General features: G+C 47.9%; 1 protein-coding gene across 6 annotated transcripts in view; it reads right to left on the bottom strand.

Annotated features, from left to right (window-relative positions):
- TRAF3 (TNF receptor associated factor 3) overlaps window positions 1-24,985 on the bottom strand; it is a 134,128-nt gene that overhangs the window by 6,492 nt on the left and 102,651 nt on the right. For 4 of the 6 annotated variants that reach the window (XM_055361608.2, XM_055361606.2, XM_055361610.2 and 1 more), the window contains 5 exons: window positions 18,755-18,835; window positions 15,391-15,465; window positions 13,608-13,700; window positions 7,622-7,762; window positions 1,589-1,763 (listed from right to left, as the gene is read on the bottom strand). In XM_055361608.2, coding sequence (XP_055217583.1) covers window positions 1,589-1,763; window positions 7,622-7,762; window positions 13,608-13,700; window positions 15,391-15,465; window positions 18,755-18,835 — 565 coding nt within the window. The remainder of the gene's footprint in view (window positions 1-1,588; window positions 1,764-7,621; window positions 7,763-13,607; window positions 13,701-15,390; window positions 15,466-18,754; window positions 18,836-24,985) is intronic. The other 2 variants (XM_055361611.2, XM_055361613.2) reach the window with 1 other exon arrangement.

The following is a 24,985-nucleotide window of genomic DNA, read 5'->3' as shown; positions in this document are numbered from 1 at the left end:
CCTCCTGAGCAGCTCGGATTACAGGCGCCCGCCACCATGCCTGGCTAATTTTTGTATTTTTAGTAGGGACAGGGTTTCACCATGTTGGCCAGGCTGGTCTCGAACTTCTGACCTCAGGTGATCCACCTGCCTCGATCTCCCAAAGTGCTGGGATTACAGGCGTGAGCCACCGTGCCTGGCCCTTTTTTTTTTTTTTTTTTTTTTTTGAGATGGAGTCTCGCTCTGTCGCCCAGGCTGGAGTGCAGTGGCGCAATCTCGGCTCATTGCAAGCTCCGCCTCCCGGGTTCACACCATTCTCCTGCCTCAGCCTCCCGAGTAGCTGGGACTACAGGCGCCGGCACCATGCCCGGCTAACTTTTTGTATTTTTACTAGAGACAGGGTTTCACCGTGTTAGCCAGGATGATCTCGATCTCCTGACCTCGTGATCTGCCCACCTCAGCCTCCCAAAGTGCTGGGATTACAGGCGTGAGCCACTGCACCCGGCCTCATTTTTTAATTTTTAAAGAGGCAAGGTCTTGCTCTGTTGCTCAGGCTGGCATCAAACTCCTGAGCTTAAGTAATCCTCCTGCCTCAGCCTCCCAAAGCACTGGGACTATAGGCCACACCACCATGCCCAGTCATACCAGCATCTGAAGCAACAATGTAAAAATCACTGTGGTTTCTGGGGGTAACACCAGCAAAACTGTGTAGACAGATGTCCTGAGGCCACCGCCTCCCAGGGAAGAGCCCAGGTCCCTGCCCCAGTTCTACCACAGCTCTCATGCCCACAGCCCTGTCTGTCTGGACACATTACTAGGCACAGCCTGCTGACAGGGGATGTCCTGGGCGGTTGACCTGCCTGTGTGTCAAAGGACACCTCACTGCAGGGTCCAAGACAGAGTGCTCCACTGTGGCTTCCTGGGAAGCCCACTGGCGGGAGCTCCTGGGAGCAGGAGACAGCTGTGCTCTCCCCACTCCTCCCTCCGGCCTCAGCACCTGCAGGTGGCCTCTGCTCTCTTGGAGGCGAAGCTGCTCCCCTCTCCTCCAACCGCATTCTCTGCCTGCTTCATCCGGCCCCACACACACACACACTGGTAATCTGTGTTCCTTTCTGCCATTAATCCTCTTCATGTAAATATTCCCAATACTCTTTCAGTCCCCAAAGCCATAGGCCCACATCTGCTTGTGGATCAGAAACATGCTGGCAGAGCGCAGTGGGACTGCTGCCCCCCGGCCCTTAGGAGTGGGGTCTGGGGCGCCCCGACCAGCAGGTCCTGGCCTCTGCCATCTGCGCTTGGGCCTGTCCTGTGGGTCACCCTGTGGCCAGTCTCTCCCGGGAGGGCTTTGCAGCTTCCCGTGGCTGCAGCTGCCCCTACTCTCTACACCATGTAGGGCCTCACACGGAGGGGACAAGCCTGCGCGGGAAACGTTTGTCTGCTGGGGGACTTTCAGTAGGAAAGTCATCACACCTCTGCGTGTTACCCATAATTAGAAAGAACTGTCCTAAGGCACATGTACCTAACATAGCCCTCATCCCACGGACCCCGCCCCAGCACTCGCTCAGGGCCCAGATGCACACTGCTGGCCCGGCCCCGGCCCCTGCCTCACCTGTGTTCCGAGCCACTTGCCCCGCACTCTTGTCCACGCTCTCCAGCTCAGTCACACGGTTCTGGAGGGACTCCACGCTGCTCTTCATGCTGTCTGCTTCCTCCCAGTTCTGCCGGAAGGGCCGGATCTCCTTGTCAAGCTCCTTCAGTTTCTCTGCTTGGCTGTCTATCACTCGCTTCCAAACCAAAGGTGTTAAAAAGCAAAACACGGTTAGGACTCGGAAAATGCTGCACCACCTCCCATCAAATACAGACAGGCTAGGAGCAGAACAGTCACAGAGGCCCCTGTATGAGGCCTGCCACCCACGGATCTGACTCCAGGAGCGGGGCTCTGCATCAGGCCTCCTGGGAGCTCCCTGGGATCAAGTGCTTGTGCCGGCAGGGAGCACTCGAGGTGACATGAAGCCACATGGAAGAAAACAACAGGAGGCTCCACTAAGTCAGCTTGCTTTGTCAACAGAGAGCCATCAGGAAAGCGAAGTGACAGGTGGCAAGTGTTCAGAAGACCGGGGGAGAGGTCTCCACTGTCTCTCGGGCAGGCAGCAGCTCATGCTTCTGCTGCCCACAGCCCCTGTCCAGGCTTCCCTGTTTCACAGTGGCACTGGTGCCGCCTGCCCGCCTGTTTCTCACACACCCACACCCTGGCGTCAGCCAACCCCACCAGCTCTCCTGTTCAGATACGAGGATCTGACCTCACCCTCACACTCCCACGTGTCCCTCCCAGCTCTTCTCCCAGGCCATAGCACCTGTGCAGGGCCACAAGGCTCCCATGGACATCTCCTCTGCAGCCCTCGTATACCTCGGGGGCCATAATACAGAGGGTCCCTGCTTCCCAGAGAGGCCTCACCCCTGTAAGTGCAGGTCCCACGGGACAGGTGGCCCTGCATGGCTGCCACAGGGTCTCAGGTTTAGGATGCCAGAATCATGCCCACGTGGCCTCATCTTCCCTTGGAACGTCTAAAGGCCTCCTACCCTGCTGCTGGGTCTGGGGCAGAAGCACAGTCCTGTCTCTGTGGCTGCAGGGGGTTCCCCAGAACGACCCCAGGGTCCCAGGAGAAGACTCCCACTCCTCAGACCCCTCCCACCTGGATGGTGGCAGGAAAGGGCCCCAAGGCACGTCCTCAGGCCCTGGGTGAAACCCAGTGGGCCGATGCTGCAGACGCAGGGGTCTTCCCCCTCCGGCTCCACACTCAGGCTGCCAGGCCCCAGCGAGGGAGGCAGGAACGCAGAAACCCCGCCACGAACACACGAGGCTGCCAGTAACCAGGCCTGACTTTATGCTACTTCATTTAACTAATTCAGAAAGCCCTTTCCCAAAACACACAGGCTGCTCGTATTTGTCACTACCTGGAGGGGTGGGAGCTGTACTCCGCCCTGGTGGCCCAGTCTGTGTTAAGGGGCTGGAGTGTCCACCTGTGAGATGAAGCCAGGGACTTAAAGGGTTTTCACTTCAAAAAATGATGTGCATTTTCAAGCAGCTTGTGATGGCTGGAGAGTCAAGTGCTCAACGCAGCTGTGGAATGACTGAGCCACCTCACAAGCTGCAGGCCACACCGGGTGCTCAAGGGGCGGGCCCCAGGGCCCCCTGAATTCACTTCTCCTTTTGGAAGTCTATTTTTAAACATCTAGGTTTCAGCACCTTTGCTGGCTGTTATTAACCACAAAGACACAAACATGACAGGTCTGGGTGGCTTTTTGGGCGTAAAAGCAGTGTTATTCTTCCTGTTCTTTCCAAGAAACATGATATTAGTTAACCTCTAAAAAGTAAGGATAATTTCTCTAAAGAACACCTCTTTCCACTGTCACTGTCCCTTTAAACTGACACTGTCACTGTCCCTTTATTTTACACAATCATACATGCTCAGAAGGACATTTAATTAGCTCACCAAGTCTATTTGCTGGGGGACAATACCACTGACGACACTGAACATCCAAATACACGGCTCCTCTAGTGAGCACCGGAAGCCTCTCGCATCTCCACCTTCTAATCCGCACACTGAGCTGGCAGGGGTGCTCGCGAGGGGCAGGGGAAAGTTAATGAAAACCTGATCAACAGAGGTCTGAGAGATGCCCTTTGTAACTTAGCAAACCCCGAAATGAAGCATGAGTCCCAGGCAGGGTGGCCCAAGACAAGCTGCGCCTCACGCTGAGCCTCAGGCCCCCGAGGTTAAGAGGGGAATGGCACCGAGCCACCCCTCCCCGCGATGGTGCTACGGAAGGGCACGCCTGACCTCAAGCACAGAACGGGGAGTCTCCAGCAAGGACTCCCCCACACAGCAGGGGCCCCCGAGTCAGGAACACACAACATGCGTGCACCGCATGCACAGACCAGCACGACTAAATAAAAGGCGTCTCCATGAGCAGCAGGGGAACTCGGGCTATTTTTAAAACAGGCCCTTCATCTGTATCAATGGCACCATTTCAAAGCAGAACGCAGAGTCACATCAAGTGTTCTCTAAAACGCAGCAAACGTGATTTCATCCTTGAAGAACGGTCTACACTCAGTCACTGCAGTTTCTATAAAAATAAATCTCAAGTGCAGGTGTGGAATTGTACAGAAAAAAGACTCCGACACAGAGCTGAAGAGACAGACTGCACTCCACATCAACAATCCGAATCAGAAGGTTTGCCTTCAGGGAGCATCAGCCCGTGAGCCTTACACACTTGCATGCCAGGGCTGCAACCGTGTCACCTGCTGTGATGCCTCACTCTCAGGCCACTGCGACCCTGGCACACAAGCCCGGCACTGTGAGAAGCCCGGTGGTGCCGGCAGCCTGAGTGAAGGCCACGTGGATGGACGTCCCTGCCTTCTGTCCCAGTGCGTGCTCCTCTACGTGTGCCCTGTGGACTCCCTGACTGTAAGAACCACCAGTTCATCTAGTCCACTGACACCAGAAGCCTGGGTCATGCTCGCACCTATGCTATCTTCTTTTTTTTCTTTGAGACAGTCTTGCTCTGTCACCCAGTCTCAAGTGCAATGGCGCAATCTTTGCTCACTGCAACCTCTGCCGCCCGGGTTCAAGCGATTCTTCTGCCTCAGCCTCCCGAGTAGCTGGGATTACAGATGCCTGCCACTGCGCCCAGCTAATTTTTCTATTTTTAGTAGAGACAGGGTTTCGCCATCTTGGCCAGGCTGGTCTTGAACTCCTGACCTCGTGATCCACCCGCCTCGGCCTCCCAAAGTGCTGGGAATATGGGTGTGAGCCACCGTGCCCGGCCTACCGGCCTAGGCTGTCTTTTTTTTTGTTTTGTTTTGTTTTTGAGACGGAGTCTTGCTCTTTCTCCCACGCCTGACTGCAGCGGCGCTATCTCGGCTCACCGCAAGCTCCGCCTCCTGGGTTCACACCATTCTCCTGCCTCAGCCTCCCGAGTAGCTGGGACTACAGGCGCCTGCCACCACGCCTGGCTAATTTTTTGTATTTTTAGTAGAGACGGGGTTTCACCGTGTTAGCCAGGATGGTCTCGATCTCCTGACCTCGTGATCCGCCCGCCTCGGCCTCCCAAAGTGCTGGGATTACAGATGTGAGCCACTGCACCCGGCCTGGCTGTCTTCTAAATAAAGAAAAACAGGATATTTAAGAAGTAAAATATTAAGAACTCATCGTTCTCCGGACATGCAAAAGCAAAGACACTCTTGAATTCCACTCCTTGACCCCCTGCCTGCACCCTCACTGCCACAGCCAGGCCACCGGGCCCTCTGTGCTTCGACTCCCGCCATCACCAGGGCTTTAGGGTCTACTGGAGAATCAGACAAGGAAGAAAGAAGAAGACTCCAAGTGACGTGTGCCCTCATCACCTAGGTGGTCCACAAACATGGCTGGAGGAGTGCCTGGAGCTGGCCAGGAAGGGAAGCAGGAGAAAAAGACATCTGTGCAGCAGCATGGAGCTTGTCAAGGAACAATGAGCGGGTCCACTTTAGCGCGGGGAGTGGGGCGAAGCTGGGAAGGTGACCGATGGCCAGGCACAGAGGTTTCCTGGGCCACAGTAAGATTTTACGATAAACCCTTCCTGGGGCAACAGGAAGGGCTCTGAGGATGAAACAGTGGGGAACACGGCTGGGCTGGGCTGCTGCTCAAGAGGGTAGGCGGGGCCTGCAGCAGCAGAGGGATGGCCTGGCCCTGTGCAGCTCCCACACAGCCAGCACCTCCGGGCATCAGAAGGCTTTCAATCAGCATTTCCTGAGGATGGACAGTGCAGAATCCTCCTGGCCGAAGACCACCAACCCCACAGTGGTCCCAAAGGTAACATTGAATTTCCCCTTTCAAAAAACCACACGGTTGGAAGGACCTTCTGTGTAGACCACGCCTGCTCAACAGGTCACATGGAGAAGAGTTTTCACATGTTTCAGGCAGAGCCGTATCCCTGCACTCAGGGGAATCAGGCGCGGGCAGCCTGCTCTGAGTCCCTTCCCTAAACACAACCTGCTCTCCGCCACACCCAGCCTCCTGTGGGGAAGAGGCAGGTGCGCCATCACCTTCTACTCGTCACAGGTCAAGGGACACTGACCGCTGCTGTCACCACTCCATCCTCACTTCTCTGCCCTTGGCAACTTGGTTTCCCCCTTTCTTCTGACTTATGCTTCATTGGTTCATCCAATCACGAAAGTTTTCAAGTAGAAATCACATACCATAGAGTGCTTAAACTCGACTAAAAAGTAAAGTAAATGAGAACACCTGACTGGAAGGGGAGAAACTGAAGATGAATGCAGAGGAAATCTGAGGTTTGGGATGGGGCGTCGGTACATCACTGTGTATATTCTAACTTTTTGTTGTAAATGAATCCAGTACTTGTGCATTCTTCCTTCTGTTGTGGCTATTTTAAGAGGTGATTTCCCCGGCCTTTCCAGTGCCTCTCTGAGCCCCAGGTCAAAACACAGCAATAATCTCATGAACAGCCAGAGCTGCTTGCCAGGGAGCGCAGGTGCAGGCGGGCCACAGGGTGGCCAGGGCCCTGCAGCAGTGGCCTGACCAGTCGCCTTGGCCAGTCTGATGACTGACACATCACTGGGCCCTCAGCAAAATGCTAGGGGCTTCCAGCGGGAGGCTTGGTGTTTTAAGAAACATTGTACTTTATTTGGCTTGATTTAATGCTAATGACTTGTGCCTTTTCTAATACAATCTAATGTTTCATTGTGTTTTCTCCTTTTCTCTCTGGATAACTACAAAGTATAATAAAAATGAAATTAATTTAATAAATCCCTACGCAATTCAAGTCACTATGACTCATCTCCAATGTCAAAAATTGGAGAAAAGGCATTCTCAAAGATGCCATGACTCTGTGCTATTAGAAGTAGTTTCTCTTCCAGATAATCTAGGGACACACCGTAAGTTCAGGCCCTTCAGTGACATGAGTGATTCTTCCACGGTGTGTGACACACCCATGGGAACTGCTATCACAAACGCACACAAGTAAGTGAATGTGCAGAGAGCATCTATAATGATCATCTATTAACAAGCACCCCACAGACACCTGTGACGACAGAAGACAGGAGAAGCGACATTTCATCAGTCCCCTTTACATCATCGCCTCTATTCAGGGCAGCAAAGGTTCACTGGTTTGTTCTTCTGGAGGTGCGTGTGGATTTCCACAGTGAAACCCAGCGGGTGAGCGGGTGTCACTGGAAAGCTCACAACAGAGTAGCTGGGCTGCACAGCACCTCACTGCAGGAAGTGAGACTTTGCACACACCAACTACTCATGAACAATATGAAATCTTAAATAATAAAAACAGCTAATTTAACAAATACAAGCTTCGCATCTTATTTCTCCAACGGAAGATCAAAGGCATGGAAGAGGGGTGGAGGCTTGCTCTCCAGAGAAAAGGCAGTTTGAAAACGCTGACCTGCAGCTTCCCAGGCCGGGCCTGTGCTAGCCCAGCTGCCTTTTCTAAGCCTTCACTTAGGCCAGAGAAGTCAGTTGCCTTTCTGCTTGCAAAGGTCAAGGACTCAGTTCAAGCAGTTCGCTAAGAAACCCTTAAGGGGAACACAGGCAAGCTCCTCCACCCTTTGATCTGGCCGTAGTCCTAAGATTCTTACCTGTAAATGAAGGATTTTGGATTCATTATTTCGAAGCATTTCCTTTTGTCTCTCAATTTCAATTTCAAAGCTACATATCTGATTGTGCAAACTTTGTATGCTCTTGTTTTTTTCTACACTTTCATTCTGCAACAAGGAAACCTAAAAAAGAAATTCTTTAATTAATGTAAACAAAAGTGGTTTTCATATTAATTAACAACGATATCAATTAAATTTTCACAATATAGGCCTTCTGTTAGCTTATTGACAGAGTTTCAGAAGAAAAAAATCCCTTCACACAGAAAATGACAGTCCTGGTACTTTTCTTTCTTTCTTTTTTTTCCCCTCTAGAGACAGGGTCTTGCTCTGCCCCCAGGCTGGAGTGCAGTGGTGCAATCACAGCTCACTGCAGCCTTGACCTCCTGGGCTCAAGTGATCCTCCCACTTCAGCCTCTTGAGTAAGCTAGGCCTACAGGTACATGCCACCACCACGTCTGGTTAGGCTTTAAAAAAATAATTTTTTTAGAGATAGGGTCTTGCTATGTTGCCCAGGCTGGTCTCAAACTCCTGGCCTAAAGTGATCCTCCTACCTCAGCCTCTCAAAGAGTTGGGATTAGAGGTGTGAGTCACCATACTCAGCCAGTCCTAATTTAATAGGGAATGCTATAAACAGTGTTTCTCAGAATCTCTTCCAGTAATTAGGGTGAGGCAAAGTGCAGCGGCTGATTGAATTTCAGAATAAATCAGATGCTTTTTCAAGTTTTTGCTAAAAACTAGCAAATCTTTTATCAGAGTATTTTTCAATTGTTGACCAGGTAACATAGTAAGAAACAGATGCTTATGTATCACCCCATTTATACCAACGTGTGTGTGTATCCCTGAAAACAGATGTCATAAAGCTGTACTTGCCCTAATAATTTACAATGCACCCTGATTTTTTATTCCACTTCATTTAAGAAAATACTAGTCCCTGGAGGATGTGATGCTAAGCAAAATGAGCCAGGCACAGAAAGGCAAACAGGATGCACTCTCATTTAGACGTGGGATCTAAAAAAGCCAAGCTCACAGAAGCAGGGAATGGTGGTTACCCGGGCTGGTGGAGGTGGGTAGTGGGGGTAGGCTTGTGGAGCTGCTGGGCAAAGGGCACAGAGCCTCAGTTAGACAGAGGGGCGGACGTTTTTGAGCCCACTGAACAGCCGGGTGACTGTGATTCATACTAACGTGTGTTTCAAGACTGCTGGGGGAGCAGATTTTAAACAAAGTGATGTGATGGATATGTTAAGTAGCTCAATTTAATTATTCCGCAATGTGTGTGTGTATATACCAAAACATTACACTGTACCCCATAAATATAAACAATGCTGGTCACAACCTACTAAATTATTTCACGTCCACCCAGGGGCCACACCCTGCAGTTTGAACAGCTCTGCCAACATAATGAAAGCGTGATGAGAATACAAAAAATTACATGGGTGCTACACCCTTGGGGCCAGCCTGCTCACCCTCAACACGGAGAGGCAGAGCTGATGCCTGAGGATACCCTTCCACGGAAGCGCAGAAGAGCCCCTGCAACCCACATCAGCCAAAGGGAGGGCTTGCTGAGTGAGCATTTCCAACCCCACATTTGACCTTTCCAAAATCTTTCTGAAAGATAATTAGCTCCCAAAGACAAATTAAGACCTGGTCTCAAAGATGAAAAGTTCAAGGGTAACTCCAACGAGGCTTTCTTTCTCACAAGATTTTTACAAAGGGCATCTTGATGCCCCATCTATTAACGAGTGTCTCTGTCTATCCATCGGGGTGGTGGTCTCCACCCCAGAAGACCCTAAGCTCTGTGCCAGATCCGATGTGTGCCTCTCCAACGATGTACGCTCTAAAACCACCAATGCGTGGGGACCAATGATCACAAAGGTGATGGCCCGAGGGCATCTCGGCACAAAACCAGATGTGATAAAGAGCTGACTCCTGATGCTGTCCATCTAAAGGGTGGCCAGCCTAAAGATGGGTGTCCTTTTCATATTCGGCACAGTTGGCCAAGTCAAGAGACATCTTTTGAAGCAATCACTGTCTTATTTTAAAACAAGTATGTATTTACTAAGGAATATAAAACTTGCAATGTCTCATGGGCAAAATATAACTTCACTTTTTTCCTAGGATTTTACTCCGCAAAGGCTTTCCTTCCTTCCTTGCCTCATACGTCCATGAACTCCTACAAGTGATCAACCTGCACGAATGTGGAGTGGGCCATATGCAGCATCGCATGGTGGTTGTGTCCCTCTGAAAGTAACAATTCATTCATTTCCATCTGTCAAAGACGGGACAGAATTCTCAGACTCTTTATTCTCATATCCCTGCAAAAAGATGACATGTATGCCAACTCTTTTGAAAAAATCTCAGTAATGTCTCCAAAACATTGTCAATAGGCCAGCTGTGATGGCTCATACGTGTAGTCTCAGCACTTTGGAAGGCTGAGGCAGACGGACCACTTGAGCCCAAGGAATTGAAGACCAGCCTGGATAACAACATGGCGAAACCCCATCTCTACAAAAAAATACAAAAATTAGCCAGGCATGGTGCAAACGCCTACAGTCCCAGCTACTGGGGAGGCTGGATGGGATCACTTGAGCCCGGGAGGTCGAGGCTGCAGTGAGCCATAATTGCGCCACTGCTCTCCAACAAATCAAGCAGTTGAGTATGAGCAGAAGCAGCTTACAGCAATGAACACACATCATGCCACACTAAACTCAACTTCTTTCACTTTAGGACTTCCCTTATTTAAACTACTTATTTATTTATTTAATCGAAGAACCCAACTCCCAGGTCCTGCAGATCACTGTTTCCACTCTTCTAGCAGGGAGATGCCATAGGCACAGGAAAGTCCACCTGGCACGTGTGTTCCAAGGAGCCGGCAAAACACTGGCCCAGGAGGTCCAAGGTTCTCTGCAATGAGAACATCCTTTACTCCAGCCCACTTTGGTGGGCTTTACATTTCCCCTCCATTTAAGCTCTCTTAAAATATAAAATGGGTGTTTTTAAGTCCAGATTTTGCAGTTTTTCTTTAGTTTGACTATGAATGTGAGGATCAGTCTTTTTTCTTGGAGACGAGTCTCACTCTGTCGCCCAGGCTGGAATGCAGTGGCACGATCTTGGCTCACTGCAACCTCTGCCTCCCGGGTTCACGCCATTCTCTTGCCTCAGCCTCCCGAGTAGCTGGGATCACGGGCGCATACCACCATGCCTAGCTAATTTTTTGTATTTTAGTAGAGACAGGGTTTCACCGTGTTGCCCAGGCTGGTCTCAAACTCCCGAGCTCAGGCAATCCACCCGCCTCGGCCTCCCAAAGTGCTAGGATTACAGGCATGAGCCACCGCGCCCAGCTGAGGATCGGTCTTTTTGAACCCGCTCAAACATTCTATTTTCTAAGACAGATGAACAAAATAACCTAAGAAATTCCAACTAAATAATTCTATAATAAGAAATAAATTCCCATTTTAAGTAAACATAAATATCTCTGCTGTTTGTCCAGCCTTTGCTTTTGGACCTAGCAAAGGGCACCATACACCTTCTCGTGAGCACAAAGAGAACGTGCAGAGCCGAGCTGGCTGGCCTGACAACAGGGCGAGGACTCTGCTCTGATGGACAGAGTCCGGGAGAGATCAGTCCTTTGGCAACGTCCAACAGGGAAGTGCACAGTTATGCATCCTGCACTCTCGGGGCTTCCATCGTGACTTGGCTAGAGATAGTTTAAACACATGAGGCATTGACAGAGTGAGAAACTGCTGCACTGTGTGTGGGCGGGCTGCTCTGGTTATGTCCTGGGGTTTCCAATGATGCGAACCATTCACTTTCAGTGGGGAAAAGAGCACAGAACAGAAAGGAAGGAGCCGAATCCCCACAGGGATTAGGCCCCGAAAGGCTGCCAGATGACACCACGGTCCACAACCATCCTGCTGGATAACCATGTGCTGCAGCCCTGTTCAACTACTGTGTATCTAACACAGCGGTAATAAAGCCCATTCCTTTTTTTTTTTTTTTTTTTTTTGAGACAGTCTCGTTCTGTCACCCAGGCTGGAGTGCAGTGGCGCAATCTTGGCTCACTGCAAACTCCACCTCTCGGGTTCAAGCAACTCTCCTGCCTCAGCCTCCCAAGTAGCTGGGACTATAGGCGCCTGCCACTATGCTGGCGTAATTTTTGTATTTTTTTTTTTTTTTGGTAGAGACGGGGTTTCACCATGTTGGCCAGCTTGGTCTTGAACTCCCGACCTCAGCCTCAGCCTCGGCCTCCCAAAGTGCTGGGATTACAGGCATGAGCCACCATGCCCAGCCACAAAGCCTATCCTTAAAATGAAAGGAAGAACCTTCTAAATGAGAAACACAGCATCTATGAAAGATAAGAAGCCTGTGATCTATGCCTATAATTTTAAAAAGACAGAAATAAAATGCCAGCTTCAAAAAGAGGGAAAAAAAAAGATTCCTAGGTAAACCATTGTTGAACTCAGAGCAGATGCTCTACGCTCACGGGAAGATGGCCAGGATTCTGCGAATATGAGTCCGGCACTGCTGCTCATCAGCGCTGTTCTGCTCCGTGTGTGTGCACAGGATGCCGATCCTCCTGCTGCTTCTCAAGCTCAGCTCAAGCATTTACATGCAACACTCTCTTACGGCAGATTAAAGGGAAATCTTTCTATTTAAAATTTTAGACTCCTTGCAGTATATTTACATTTTAAATTGCTGGGATTTAACACTGGAAACAAGACATTCAAATCTTTATGAAACTCAAATGTCAACTCCACTGGCTGTTCTAATTCACCATAGTATCCTCCTACTACAAGTTCTCAATAGATGTTTGTTGAATATTGAATTAAGTTTATATTTTTGTAATTAAGCCACAATGGTAGATCCTATAACAACTTCTTCTCTATCCATTCTTAGAGGTTTTCAACTTCTCATGAAAAGAAGGCCCCACTGAGCTGAACATCACCGAACAAACTCCACTGAGAACCAGCATTACTGGAGGAAGGTGCTTGCTCCTGCGCCTATAGGCCTGCAATGAAGGCCTCTTAAGAACAGCATGGAGGCTGGGCGTGGTGGCTCACGCCTGTCATCCCAGCACTTTGGGAGGCCGAGGCGGGCAGATCACCTGAGGTCGGGAGTTTGAGACCAGCCTGACCAACATGGAGAAACCCCATCTCTACTAAAAATCCAAAAATTAGCTGGGTGTGGTGGTGCGCACCTGTAATATCAGCTACTCGGGAGGCTGAGGCAGGAGAATTGCTTGAACCAGGGAGGCAGAGGTGTTGCAGTGAGCCAAGATCGCACCACTGCATTCCAGCCTGGGCTACAAGAGCAAAACTCTGTCTCGGAAAAAAAAAAAAAGAACAGCATGGGAGAGTCTCTTTGGGAAGTGGCCCTGTCTATGTGGAGAGCGCACCAAGTTTCACAAAGTGTCAAATGACAGAATCAATTGTAATCATATCAAATATTTTTTCCTGTTTGTCTCTTGTAAAAAACACAGAAGTTTAACGCATTTAGAGGGGTAACCACCCAGGTCAGGGCTGGAAAACTTATTCTGTAAAGAGCCAAGTAGTCAGTATCTCAAGCTGTACAGTCCACATGTCTCTTAACTCTGCTGCTTTCGAGCAAAAGAAGCCACAGACAACACAGAGTGAGTAAGGATGGCTGTCTTCCAATAAAACTTTGTTTACAAAAAAAAACAGCAGGGTGGGGACTGGGCATCTGATCATCTCTGTGCTGGATGGATGCTAAAATAATCACAATGTGATTGACTTTAAAAAAGCACTTCACACTTGCTTGGCAATTAAAAAACAAAGAACAAAAATAAAACACCTTCATTTATAAGCTCAAGATCACGCAGAGTTTTTTTTGACATTCTCTTGATACGGTTTATTTTATCCAAAACCCATTAATAACTATAAAAAGGTTTTGTCTTTAAATAATCGGAAGAGATGATACAAATCCCATAGCAGCAGGAAAGTGTGCAGCCCACCTTCTTTTCGAGCGAGTTGCTCCACTCCTTCAGCAGGTTGACGTGCTGCACCGCGGAGCTGGCCTCGTGGGCCTTGATCTGCTGGTTTGTCCCCTGCGAGAGCAAACATGTGAGGCATTCAGCGAACCTTGCTAAATTTCAAAGGGCAGAAAGGCTAACATACGACCCTAAAAGCAGCACTAAACACAAAGAGGGGAGACCTATTTGCGTCAAGTGAACAGGGAATCTCTGCGCCTAAGGAGGGCTGTGCTCAGGGCCACCTGGCTACTGCGTGCAGGTGAGGAGGCCACCAGGAGCAGCAGGGCCAGCACCCTGCAGTGCCACAGTGAGCATCTCAGGGTTATCTCCGCATCCCTTCAGCTCATCTCAAGTGGCTTCTTATCAAGGGTTGACACTTGTAATATCAAGAAATTAAATTTTAAACTCATTCTTGACCTATTATAAACTATTTTTCCCATTAAAATATAGCATAAGTGGAAAATGTTTAGATACCTGTAGTTGTAGCGAGATACTGCCACAACTGTCTAGTAAACACATAAGCAAAGCAGGATTCAAAAGAATTTACTAAAGTATTAATGTATTAGTTCAAATACACTGTATCCAAAGATGTATTGCTCTTCACCATTCCAGTATTCTTAGAAAAGTTACATACAAAACAAATACAATCTACAGAGTACATAAGATGTAGACCATTTTACAGTCAGGAATAAGCACATGAAATTGTACTTCATATATTTAAGAAAATGATTTGTCTGAAATATAATTTGTTTTGCTATTAGAAAATTAAGAAGCCACAGAAAGCATTTTAATGATCTCCAAAACATATACTCTGTACATAGAATATTCATATATATATGTTGATATAAGTGTTGCAATATATAAACATATATATACACATACACAGAGAGAATGAATGATACTACGTACGACAGAACAGGGGAGGCTCAGTCTTGTTAGAGACTAAAGCAAAGGAAGGCACAGTCATTCTTACTCTTTGGCTGTTCTCTTCCTCAGAAAATACTAAGATGCCAATCTCTCTGTACTGACTTCATAATAATGTATTGGTGCTACGTAAAATATAAAATACTTTAATTGTAACATATACTGCCTCTTGATAGTTTTAAGATACATATATTTAAATGAAAACTCCGTTCCAATTCACTAGCAATCTCAGATGTGTTAAAAAATAAACAACAACAAAACACCAGATGCAGATTTCTCACACTACATGTGCGGCAGCAACAGAGATGCCCTCCCCACACTGTTCTCGGGGAGGTGTGCTCTCTATGAGCTGTGCTCCATTTTGCGTCTGTCCCCAGCTGGGGTCAGAGTCAGCACAGACATGTACATCAAATGCATTTATGGATACACACGTGTGTGATCGTTATGGCTGTGTACTGACACACACGCTGCTGAAACTATGCTCAGTTTGATATTCGCTTATATTCAGGTAACCGCTAAAATTTCTGTAACAATCTATCTGAAAACCCCACCAAATGTCAAGTCTACCTGTCGCATTACTAGCTGGTTTTGGATGTAGTACTTCTCTTAATGTATTAACTTCCACCTCAGCACAGTGTCTCCCTGAAGTCTCAAAGCACCACCAACTGGAAAGCGAGCATCCCACCTGCTGCATGTGGCTTTCGTCACCCATGCAACAGGGTGTTTCAGTTTCATGACAAAGAATAAGGAGTCCAGAGCTTGCATGTTAAAATGTTAATATAATAACTTTCTCTCATGGCAGAATGTCAGTGACTGGGAAGGACAAATGTTGGATACTGACCTGAAAAACGCAGCCATAGCGCTTAAAACTACAGGTGCTGGGGGCATTGACACACTCTGACAAGTGTGCACTCAACTGCAACGGGAAAGAGACGTGAGTTGTGGCACAAACGTTTGCATGAAAATGTTCAAACATATTAGGGCACAGATAGCATCTGAGCTGTACTATTAAGAATGGTGTTTATCGCTACAGGTGTGTATATATCATCTGCTGCCTAGACTTCTATGCAGTAAATATACGGTCTAGTCACGTGTATACACATATACGCCAATATACAAGAATACATTTACTATAACATTTCTTAAACTTGCAGTTTCTTTAGAACAAATTGTTCAATGTGACATGCCATCTGTAGTGCCAGAATTTAAAAAAGAAAGAAAAAACATAAACTGAAATGCACATTTAAAGACCATAAACAAAAATTGCATGAAAACACAAAAAAATAGAAAGCATTCAGAATGCAACTGGGTCACACACCTAATATACGGTACACAAAAATAAATATATTTTCAAAGCAAGTTTACACAATGTACCATTACTCATAATACTTGAGATAAGTGCAGATGAGTTTTTCCTTCATCTGAAGAGACTTTTTCCCTCTGTAAGGGCCAGAAACTCAGGTAGCTTTTCAAAGACCTCTAAGATCAGTCTAACCATACACTCTTACTACTGTCACCTCTAATTGATGGCAGGAAAATTAGGTGGGGCTGGGAGCAGGTAACTCGTTTTGCAAGAAAAAAGTCCCTTGCTCAGCTCAAATGCTGGTGAGTTATCAAATAAAAATTACTTATGATGCCCTAACAAGAGAAAAGGGAATGGAAAGGATTACATTTTAAGGACTTAGAGTCATGTGTTAGGCTAATACAAATGAGGTATAGTTTGGTCTTTTTCTTTATCATGCCCCAAGACTGAGCAGAAGTTTTGTCTTTTACTGAAGAAATTCCCATCAGGAAACTCTAGGGATAGATCTTCTTCACAGAAAACAGACTCTTTTTGGGAGGATGGGTGTGTGGGTGCAGCAGCCGGGAATGTGTTCTTCTGTGTGCCAGCACGCATGTGTTCCCAAGGCTCACAAAGCACGTCCTCCTGGAGGGCGCAGCTAAGTTCTACAACTTCTCAGTCTACCAGGACAAAGGCGGTCCTTCCCTCTAGGTGGATATTTACAACAGAGGGGAAAATGGATCCCTGCTTCGAAACTAAGGAGGAAGGACACTGCGGGAAGGGACTGAAGGGCCCATGCGGCCACTGCTAGGGTCAACCTTCAAGGAACGTCTCAGAGCCAGGGCAGAGTCAAGGCGGTAGGAACCTGGCAGCCTGACGCCCTTGCTGCTCCTCAGAACCCAGACCGGCTGCCCCTGCAGGAAGCGCCCACAAGGCACGTGACAGGTGACTGGCAAGGAAACGCAGTGTGAAGACTGCGCAGAACCAGGTTCATTTAAAAACTTAGAATGTATTCTTCCAGTGTCATTACTGCAATAACAAACCTGAGTGTCAACGCTATTACATGTTAAGCCAGGGACACACTGACACACTGGGTTTGATGTATGTTATTTTCAGTGTACTAGAGTAAATTCGGTGTTGGGCCTTTTTCTAAATTGGTTTTATTATCAGTATTCTGAGTCTCGGGGAATCTACAGGATCTCTGGAATAGGGGCAAGAATAATCTATAGCTCAATAGCACCTTTCATCAGAAACCCAACAGAAATGCAGGTTTAACAATGTTTTAAATAAGAAATTATTGGCCGGGCGCGGTGGCTCACGCCTGTAATCCTAGCACCTTAGGAGGCTGAGGCGGGCAAATCACGAGGTCAGGAGACGGAGACCATGCTGGCTAACAAGGTGAAACCCCGTCTCTACTAAAAAATACAAGAAATTAGCCGGGCATGGTGGCAGGCGCCTGTAGTCCCAGCTACTCGGGAGGCTGAGGCAGGAGAATGGTGTGAACCCAGGAGGCAGAGCATGCACTGAGCCGAGATCATGCCACTGCACTCCAGCCTGAGTGACAGAGCGAGACTCCATCTCAAAAAAAAAAAGAAATTATTTCAACAGCACAGACTCTTTATACATTAACAGAGGATTGTCCAGTTGTGGCAATAATTTACATTTATTTTTCCCTAGCTCCTCCCAGGGGCAGATTCAGGGCCCAGAGGCCACTGTCATCAGGCAAGACTTTGCCCTCACCCATCAGCTTCAAGGTGCTGGGAGGGCACACCCTGGGGTAGAGTGGCTCTCTGGGCCCTCCTCTACCCTGAGTCCCTGGCCCTAGCCCCACATGGGCCCTCTTGCTCAGTCAGGGGCATGCGAGGCTGGTTCTCCCTGCTACCCAGTATCCAGTGGTAAAATTTCAGGCTGTTGAAAAATGCTGAGGTGAGCAGGTGAGCCGGCTCCTTAGATCAGGGTACCACACATCCAGGGAGCCCAGGGTAGCCCCAGATGACTCCCAGAATACTAACTAAAGGAGCTCCCCGTCAGGACAGATGCAGAAACATTAAGAATCCTTGAAATTTTCCCAACTGGACATATCCTGATCAAGTGAAGTCAATGCAAAATCTACCTGTCTCAAAGAAAGAGTGCCAAGCGCAATGTGAGATGTGCAACCTTTGGGGGAGGCCACACAGGGGCCCTTCTGGCAGCCCTAAAATGTGGGAGCTGTCCTCCACCCGGCATGTGTGAGCAAAACGGTTCTGAAGTGTCTCTAAGTTAATTCATGTTCTTGAGATAATCTTACAGCAATTACTATTCTATAGAGTTAAAATTGCTTTAAAAACCCCTCGTCACCTTTGCTTGTACTGTATGTAAAATATTCCCATTTTCTTAATGCTTCACAATCTTTGCTCTGGATTTACCACAATGTAGTTTTGTTTTGTTTTGTTTTTGAGACGGAGCTTAGCTCTTGTTGCCCAGGCTGGAGTGCAGTGGCGTGATCTCAGCTCAGTTCAACCTCCGCCTCCCGGGTTCAAATGATTCTCCTGCCTCGGCCTCCTGAATAGCTGGGATTACAGGTGCACGCCACCACGCCTGGCTAGTTTTTGTATTTTTAGTAGAGACGGGGTTTCAGCACGTTGGCCAGTCTGGTTCTGAACTCCTCACCTCAGGTGATCCACCCGCCTAGGCCTCCAAAAGTGCTGGGATTACAGGTGTGAGCCACTGTGCCCGGCCATACACTGTAGCTTTTAACCCTAATGCTTGCTTCTGACTTCCAAAAAAACGGCATAAAGCTTTTTGCTGTGGTTTTTGTTTGTCTGCCATACACATGACTCTCACGAACTGGGAAAACGTGAGGCTTCGGCTATGCAGGGAAGGGGAGCCAGGCATGCAGCCCTGAGGACTCCACAGACTCCCGGCCGGGCCCGGCCGCCCCTACCTCGCTCCTCAGGAGAGTCTGGACGCTGCACTTGTGAGGGCAGGACACCACCACGCAGGGACAGTCGGTGTCTTCGTGTTTCTACAGAGAGAGAAAGTACTGTCAACTTTAAACACACAACCTGTCTTCCTTCAGTCCCGCTGAGATCCCCATGGGGCCCCCAGGAATGGCTCTGCTCACATCGCTGTCCCCTAAGTTATGGCACTCACATTACGTATGGCTGAGTCATTGTCACAGAGTGTGAGTGTCTCAGGATGCCACAGGTATCGCCAAAGATCTGGTCAGATCTGACCAGTGAGGGCGGCTTGCCTCAGAACAGTCTGCTGGTGGGGGCCTCGCCACAAGGGTTTCCCCTTAGCACGTCTCCTCTGTGCCAGAGCTGCTCCTGGTTCACACAGCCCCTATCGTGCAATGCTCAGGCAGGCATGGCCACTCACACAGCACTCAACAGCACAGGCGGACAGTGGAGCTGGGGACCCAGCTGGTATCTGCCTCTGCTGGTTGAGAGACGGAGGGTTTCCCTTGGCCTCTTAGTTTGGAGTCTGGAAATGATGCTTCCCAAGTATGTGAGAGCAGCATAACCTACTGAGTATTTACATTACTAACCTAGAACCTTAATCTACATTATCTTTAGTCCATAGAAAATTGGGATAGGTTTTGGGTTAGGCCTTCCCTAATAGCACAAACTTCACCTTTGCTAAGGCTGGATGATGGCGACTATTAAGCCCTATCCCATGGGCACCTGCTGGGCGCCTGTCCACGAGCAGAGCAAGGGCAAGGACTCCCCACAAGGACATCAATTGCAGGGCCCCTGGGGAGAGACTGATGAGGAAGAGCCAGAGATGGAGCCACGCTGAACAGTCCCTGCTGAACAGAAGACTGTGGCAGCGGTTTCCCGGTGGCCACAGGATGCCTCAATCCTCCCCCATCCATCTTTTCAGGTCCTCTTTTGGCCTCCAGTTATGTTGCTGTTCTGCTGAAGGAACTGGGGAGGCATTTGCTGAGAGTCAGAGTCTGACTGGCGGGTCTGAGGGCTGAGGAGGGCAGTGGCCCACCCGAGGGAAGCTCGTCCTCGGAACGTGGTTGCTCCTCTCCCCCAGGAGCTTGCTTTCCTCGGCATGTTTCTAAGGCCCAACTCTGCAGGCACCCACAGTGGTTTTGTGGCAGAATAGGGATGGGGCTCGGGGCAGGGAGGCTGAGAAAGAAGGGAGTGGAGGGCAGCACTGTGGCCAGGGAAGAGAAGGCCACTCAGTAACTTTCTGTGTTTGACTTTCAACAAGGCCACACCAGTCTCCACTCCCAGTATCAGGGGATGCACGTTTCCACATCCTCACCAATTCTATCGCACAATCTTTGGCAATCTGATAGGTAAAAAAATGGGGTGAGTGGGACCTGCAATTCTTTAGTAATGTGTGGTTAAGCACATATATATGTGCTTTTTCTTTTTTTTTTTTTGAGACGGAGTCTCACTCTGTCGCCCAAGTTGAAGTGCAGTGGTGGGATCTTGGCTCACAGCAATCTCCGCCTCCTGGGTTCAAGCAATTCTCCTGCCTCAACCTCCGGAGGAGCTGGGACTACAGGCAACACATCACCATGCCCAGCTAATTTTTTGTATTTTTAGTAGAGGAGGGGTTTCACCATGTTGGCCAGGCTGGTCTCGAACTCCTGACCTCAAATGATCCACCCGCCTCGGCCTCCCAAAGTGCTGGGATTACAGGTGTGAGCCACTGCGCCCAGTCTTAAGCATAGTTTTGATACTAATCATTTCTATTTCTCTATTAATCATTTCTATTTCTTTTCCTGTGAAAAGGCATTTTCACAGCTTTTGACTACTACAGTGAGTTGAATAATGTCCTCCAAAATTCATGTCTATCTGGAACCTCAGAATGTGACCTTATTTGGAAATAAGATTTCGGAAGATGTCGTCAGTTAAGACGAAGACACCCTGGCATCGGGCAGACCCTAATCTAAAGACTGCCACCCTTAGAAGAGGTGAGGGCATGCACTAGGAAGACGGCCACGTGAACATGGAGGGCAGAGGTTGGAGTGGTGCAGCCATGAGCCAAGGAAGGCCAAGGACTGCTGGTGGCTCCAGAAACTGAGAGGGGCAGGGAAGCCTTCCCTACAGTTGTCAGAGACAACAGGGCCTTGGTTTTGCATTTCTAGACCCAGAACTATGACAGGATAAATTTGTTTTTTGCAAGCCACCAACTTTGGGTTACTTTGTTACAGCAGCCAAAGGAAAATAACACATTCATTTTTTAAAAAAACCCTGAATCTGCTGCTGATTTTTTTTCATTTGCCTATTAATGAAATCAGTCCTATCTATGAAATTAAATGTAATTCTGATACACACAAGCATATATGTGCACACATGTGTGAGTTGAAAAGCACAGGCCGGGTGCGGAAGCCCAGCACTTTGGGAGGCCGAGGCAGGCGGATTACCTGGGGGCAGGAGTTTGAAACCAGCCTGGCCAACATGGTGAAACCCCGTCGCTACTGAAAATATAAAAATCAGCCAGGTGCGGTGGCGGGCACCCGTAATCCCAGCTACTCATGAGGCTGAGGCAGGAAAATTGCTTGAACCTGGGAGGTGAAGGTTACAGTGAGCCAAGATCATGCCATTGCACTCCAGCCTGGGCGGCAGAGTGAGACACTGCCTCAAAAAAAAAAAAAAAGAAAGAAAAAAAAAGCATAACTACATAGTGAACACCCATGAAGCCAACACCCAGGTCCAAGAGCATGACTGATAACATCCATCTACTGCACCTAGCTCTCCCATCTCACCCTCATTCTCCCACAAGGAGTACCCATTAAAACCACAACCCTGAATTTTGTAATTCTGCCTCTAAAAAGGTTTCACTATACATATGTGTGCCAAATGAAACACTGTTTCATTCTGATTGTTTTTGAATTTTATTAATACAGAATTCTACCATAGGAGTCTTCTGGACTTGGCTCAGTATTACACTTCTTAGACTCATCTGCCTATTGCAAATAACTGCAGGCCCCTAACTTTCACTACTGTATGACACATCTGCCTGTCGTATAACAACACTGTAATATAATTTCCACCTGCTGATGGGTGCTCTGGCTGTTTCCAGATTTCTGCGGCTCTGGTCACACCTGGCCACATTTCCTGGCGTGTGTGTTTCTCCTACACATCCAGGAGAAGAACTGCTGGTTAACAGTGCCTGAATGTCCAACCTAGTAGGATACTGACAATTGATTTCTAAAGTGGTCATACCTACAGACTTGTACCACGTATGCTTTCCCATAGGGTGAGATCTTTATCATCCTGACCTTCACAAGTTAACAGAGCTGTTTAAAGAATGATGGTCCAGAATTTCTAGATTAAATCTAAAAGGTTTGTTTCCTGACACTTTAAATTATGCTAACCTATAAATTTAAAAAGTAATAATAAAACTTGAAAATAGCTGGCATACTGTCTACACCACAGTTTAAATGTAGAAAAGAAATCCTTATATGAACTGCAATGGTCCAGGGTTTCCATGCATCCTCAGCACATTTTATCAACACTTGATGTTGTGACACACCACAAAACATAGAGAGTGTAGGAGAATTAGAATGACCTGGGCTTTAGGTCTCCCTACATCAGGACTGTTCTTCCTAGAAATAAACTCAGTGAAGGCCTGAGGGGATGAGAATAAGGGTGTTCAAATTGAAAAAAAAAAAATATGTGGGAATTAAATCACATCACTGAAAAGAGAGGTGGCCTAGGGCAAGTCACAGAACCAGGCCTGGAGCAAAGGCAGCCAACCAGCAACTGCTCTCCCTTGGTCAGGCTGAGAGGCAGGGGCAGATGCAGTGGCAGGACCCCAAACACCCGTGCTTGCTGAAATGTTTGCAGGCCCTGAGAGAAGCTGACACACACTTAAAATGCACTCTACTGTCAACACTGCTCAAACGGTTTTCAACTTGTTTCATCTCAAGCATGTAGTGCGATTTATAAGGAATGTTTGCACAAATCAGGCCCCAAACTCATTATCATTCTGTGCTTTCCATCTATTCTCTTTCTCCCTTGTCTTTAGTTGACAAATTCAAGGCCCAGATCAAATGAAAGGCAACCTCCTCACTAAAGCCTTCCTTGACACTCCGGCTAAGCTATTATAACTGGTCCTTCCTTGTTGGCATGTTATTAATACTACAGTCCCAGTACTTCCCATACTAACATGAATTAAACTGTACATCTGGCTGTCTCTCTCATCAGACTGCAAACTGAAGGAGAGAGTGCAATTTATTCTCCTGTGCATCCTAAGCAACCAGGGCAGGGTCTGACGCCATTTCGTGAATCTATATGCTTGTGCTTAAACCTGACCTGTTACAGCCTCATCTGGTGTTCAGAGTCAGTTACTTATATGGTGTTTAAAGGACATAGGCTACGATTCCTTCTTAAACAAAAATCAGTTGTTGGATTCTATTCTGCAAATAAAGGTAACTGATTTTGGCAAGAAGCAAAGTATAACTTTGATAGCTATATATTTATTTATTTTAAGTTCCAGGGTACATGTGCAAGATGCGTGGGTTTGTTACACAGGTAAATGTGTGCCATGGTGGTTTGCTGCACAGATCAACCCATCACCTAGGTATTATTAAGCCCCGCATCCATTAGCTATTCTTCCTGATGCTCTCCCTCTCCTAACCCCACAGGCCCCTGCGTGTGTTGATCCCCTAAATGTGTCTATGTGTTCTCATTGTTCAGCTCTCTCTTGTAAGTGAGAACATGTGGTGTTTTTCTGTTCCTGTGTTAGTTTGCTAAGGACAATGACTTCCAGCTCCATCCACGTCCCTGCAAAGTAGATGATCTCCTTCCTTTTTTTCTTTTTTTGTTTTTGTTGTTGAGACGGAGTCTTGCTCTGTCGCCCAGGCTGAAGTGCAGTGGCACAATCTTGGCTCACTGCAACCTCCACTTCCCGGGTCCAAGTGATTCTCCTGTCTCAGCCTCCCGAGTAGCTGGGATTACAGGCATGTGTTACCATGCCCAGCTAATTTTTGTATTTTTAGTAGAGATGGGGTTTTACCATGTTGGCCAGGCTGGTCTTGAACTCCTGACCTCAGGTGATCCACCCGCCTTGGCCTCCCAAAAGTGCTGGGATTAGAGGTGTGAGTCACCGTGACCGGCAGATCTCCTTTTTTTTTGAGACGGAGTTTCGCTCTTGTTGCCCAGGCTGGAGTGCATGATCTTGGGTCACTGCAACCTGCGCCTCCTGAGTTCAAGCGATTCTCCTGCCTCAGCCTCCCAAGTAGCTGGGATTACAGGCACCTGCCACCACACCCGGCTCGTTTTGTTTTTTTAATAGAGATGGGGTTTCTCCATTTTCGTCAGGCTGGTCTCGAACTTCCAACCTCAGGTGATCTGCCCACCTCGGCCTCCCAAAGTGCTGCGATTATAGGCGTAAGCCACGGCGCCCAGCCAATCTCCTTCCTTTTTATGGATACACAGTATTCCATGGTATAGATGTACCACATTTTCTTTATCCAGTCTATCACTGATGGGCATTTAGGTTGATTCCATGTCTTTGCTATTGTCAATACTGCTTCAATGAACATACATGTGCATGCATCCTTATAATAGAATGATTTATATTCCTTTGGGTATATACCCAGTAATAGGATTGCTTGGTCAAATGTTATTTCTGCCTCTAGATCTTTGAGGAATCGTCACACTGTCTTCCACAATGGTTGAACTAATTTACACTCCCACCAACAGTGTAAAAGCGTTCCTTTTTCTCTGCAACCTTGCCAGCATCTGTTGTTTTCTGACTTTTTAATAATTGCCATTCTGACTGGCATGAGATGGCAACATATTAACATATGTAAAGCCTGAAGTCTTGTTAATTAGGCATGTGTCTCATTCACTGAAATTTAACAACTGGAGAAATTATTATTTTCGTTCTAGAGATGGGGTCTCACTTTGTTGCCCAGGCTGGTCTTGAACTCCTGGCCTCAAGCAATCCTCCTGCTTTGGCCTTCCAGAGTGCTGGGATTATAGGCATGAGCCATCATGCACAGCCTGGAGGAATTACTTGACTCCAAAAAAACACTACTGCTATTTTCCAAAGGGGAGGGCACAGTTCTTAAAAGTTCTTTTTTTTGAGACAGGGTCTCACTCTGTCACCCAGGCTGAGTGCAGTGGTGCAATTATAGCTCACTACCAGTCTCAAACTCCCTGGCTCAAGTAATCTTCCTACCTCGGCCTCCCTAGTAGCT

The sequence above is a fragment of the Gorilla gorilla genome, chromosome 15 (assembly GCF_029281585.2).
Source record: "Gorilla gorilla gorilla isolate KB3781 chromosome 15, NHGRI_mGorGor1-v2.1_pri, whole genome shotgun sequence".
Classification (NCBI taxonomy): domain Eukaryota; kingdom Metazoa; phylum Chordata; class Mammalia; order Primates; family Hominidae; genus Gorilla; species Gorilla gorilla.
This window is presented reverse-complemented; position numbering and strand designations above follow the sequence as displayed.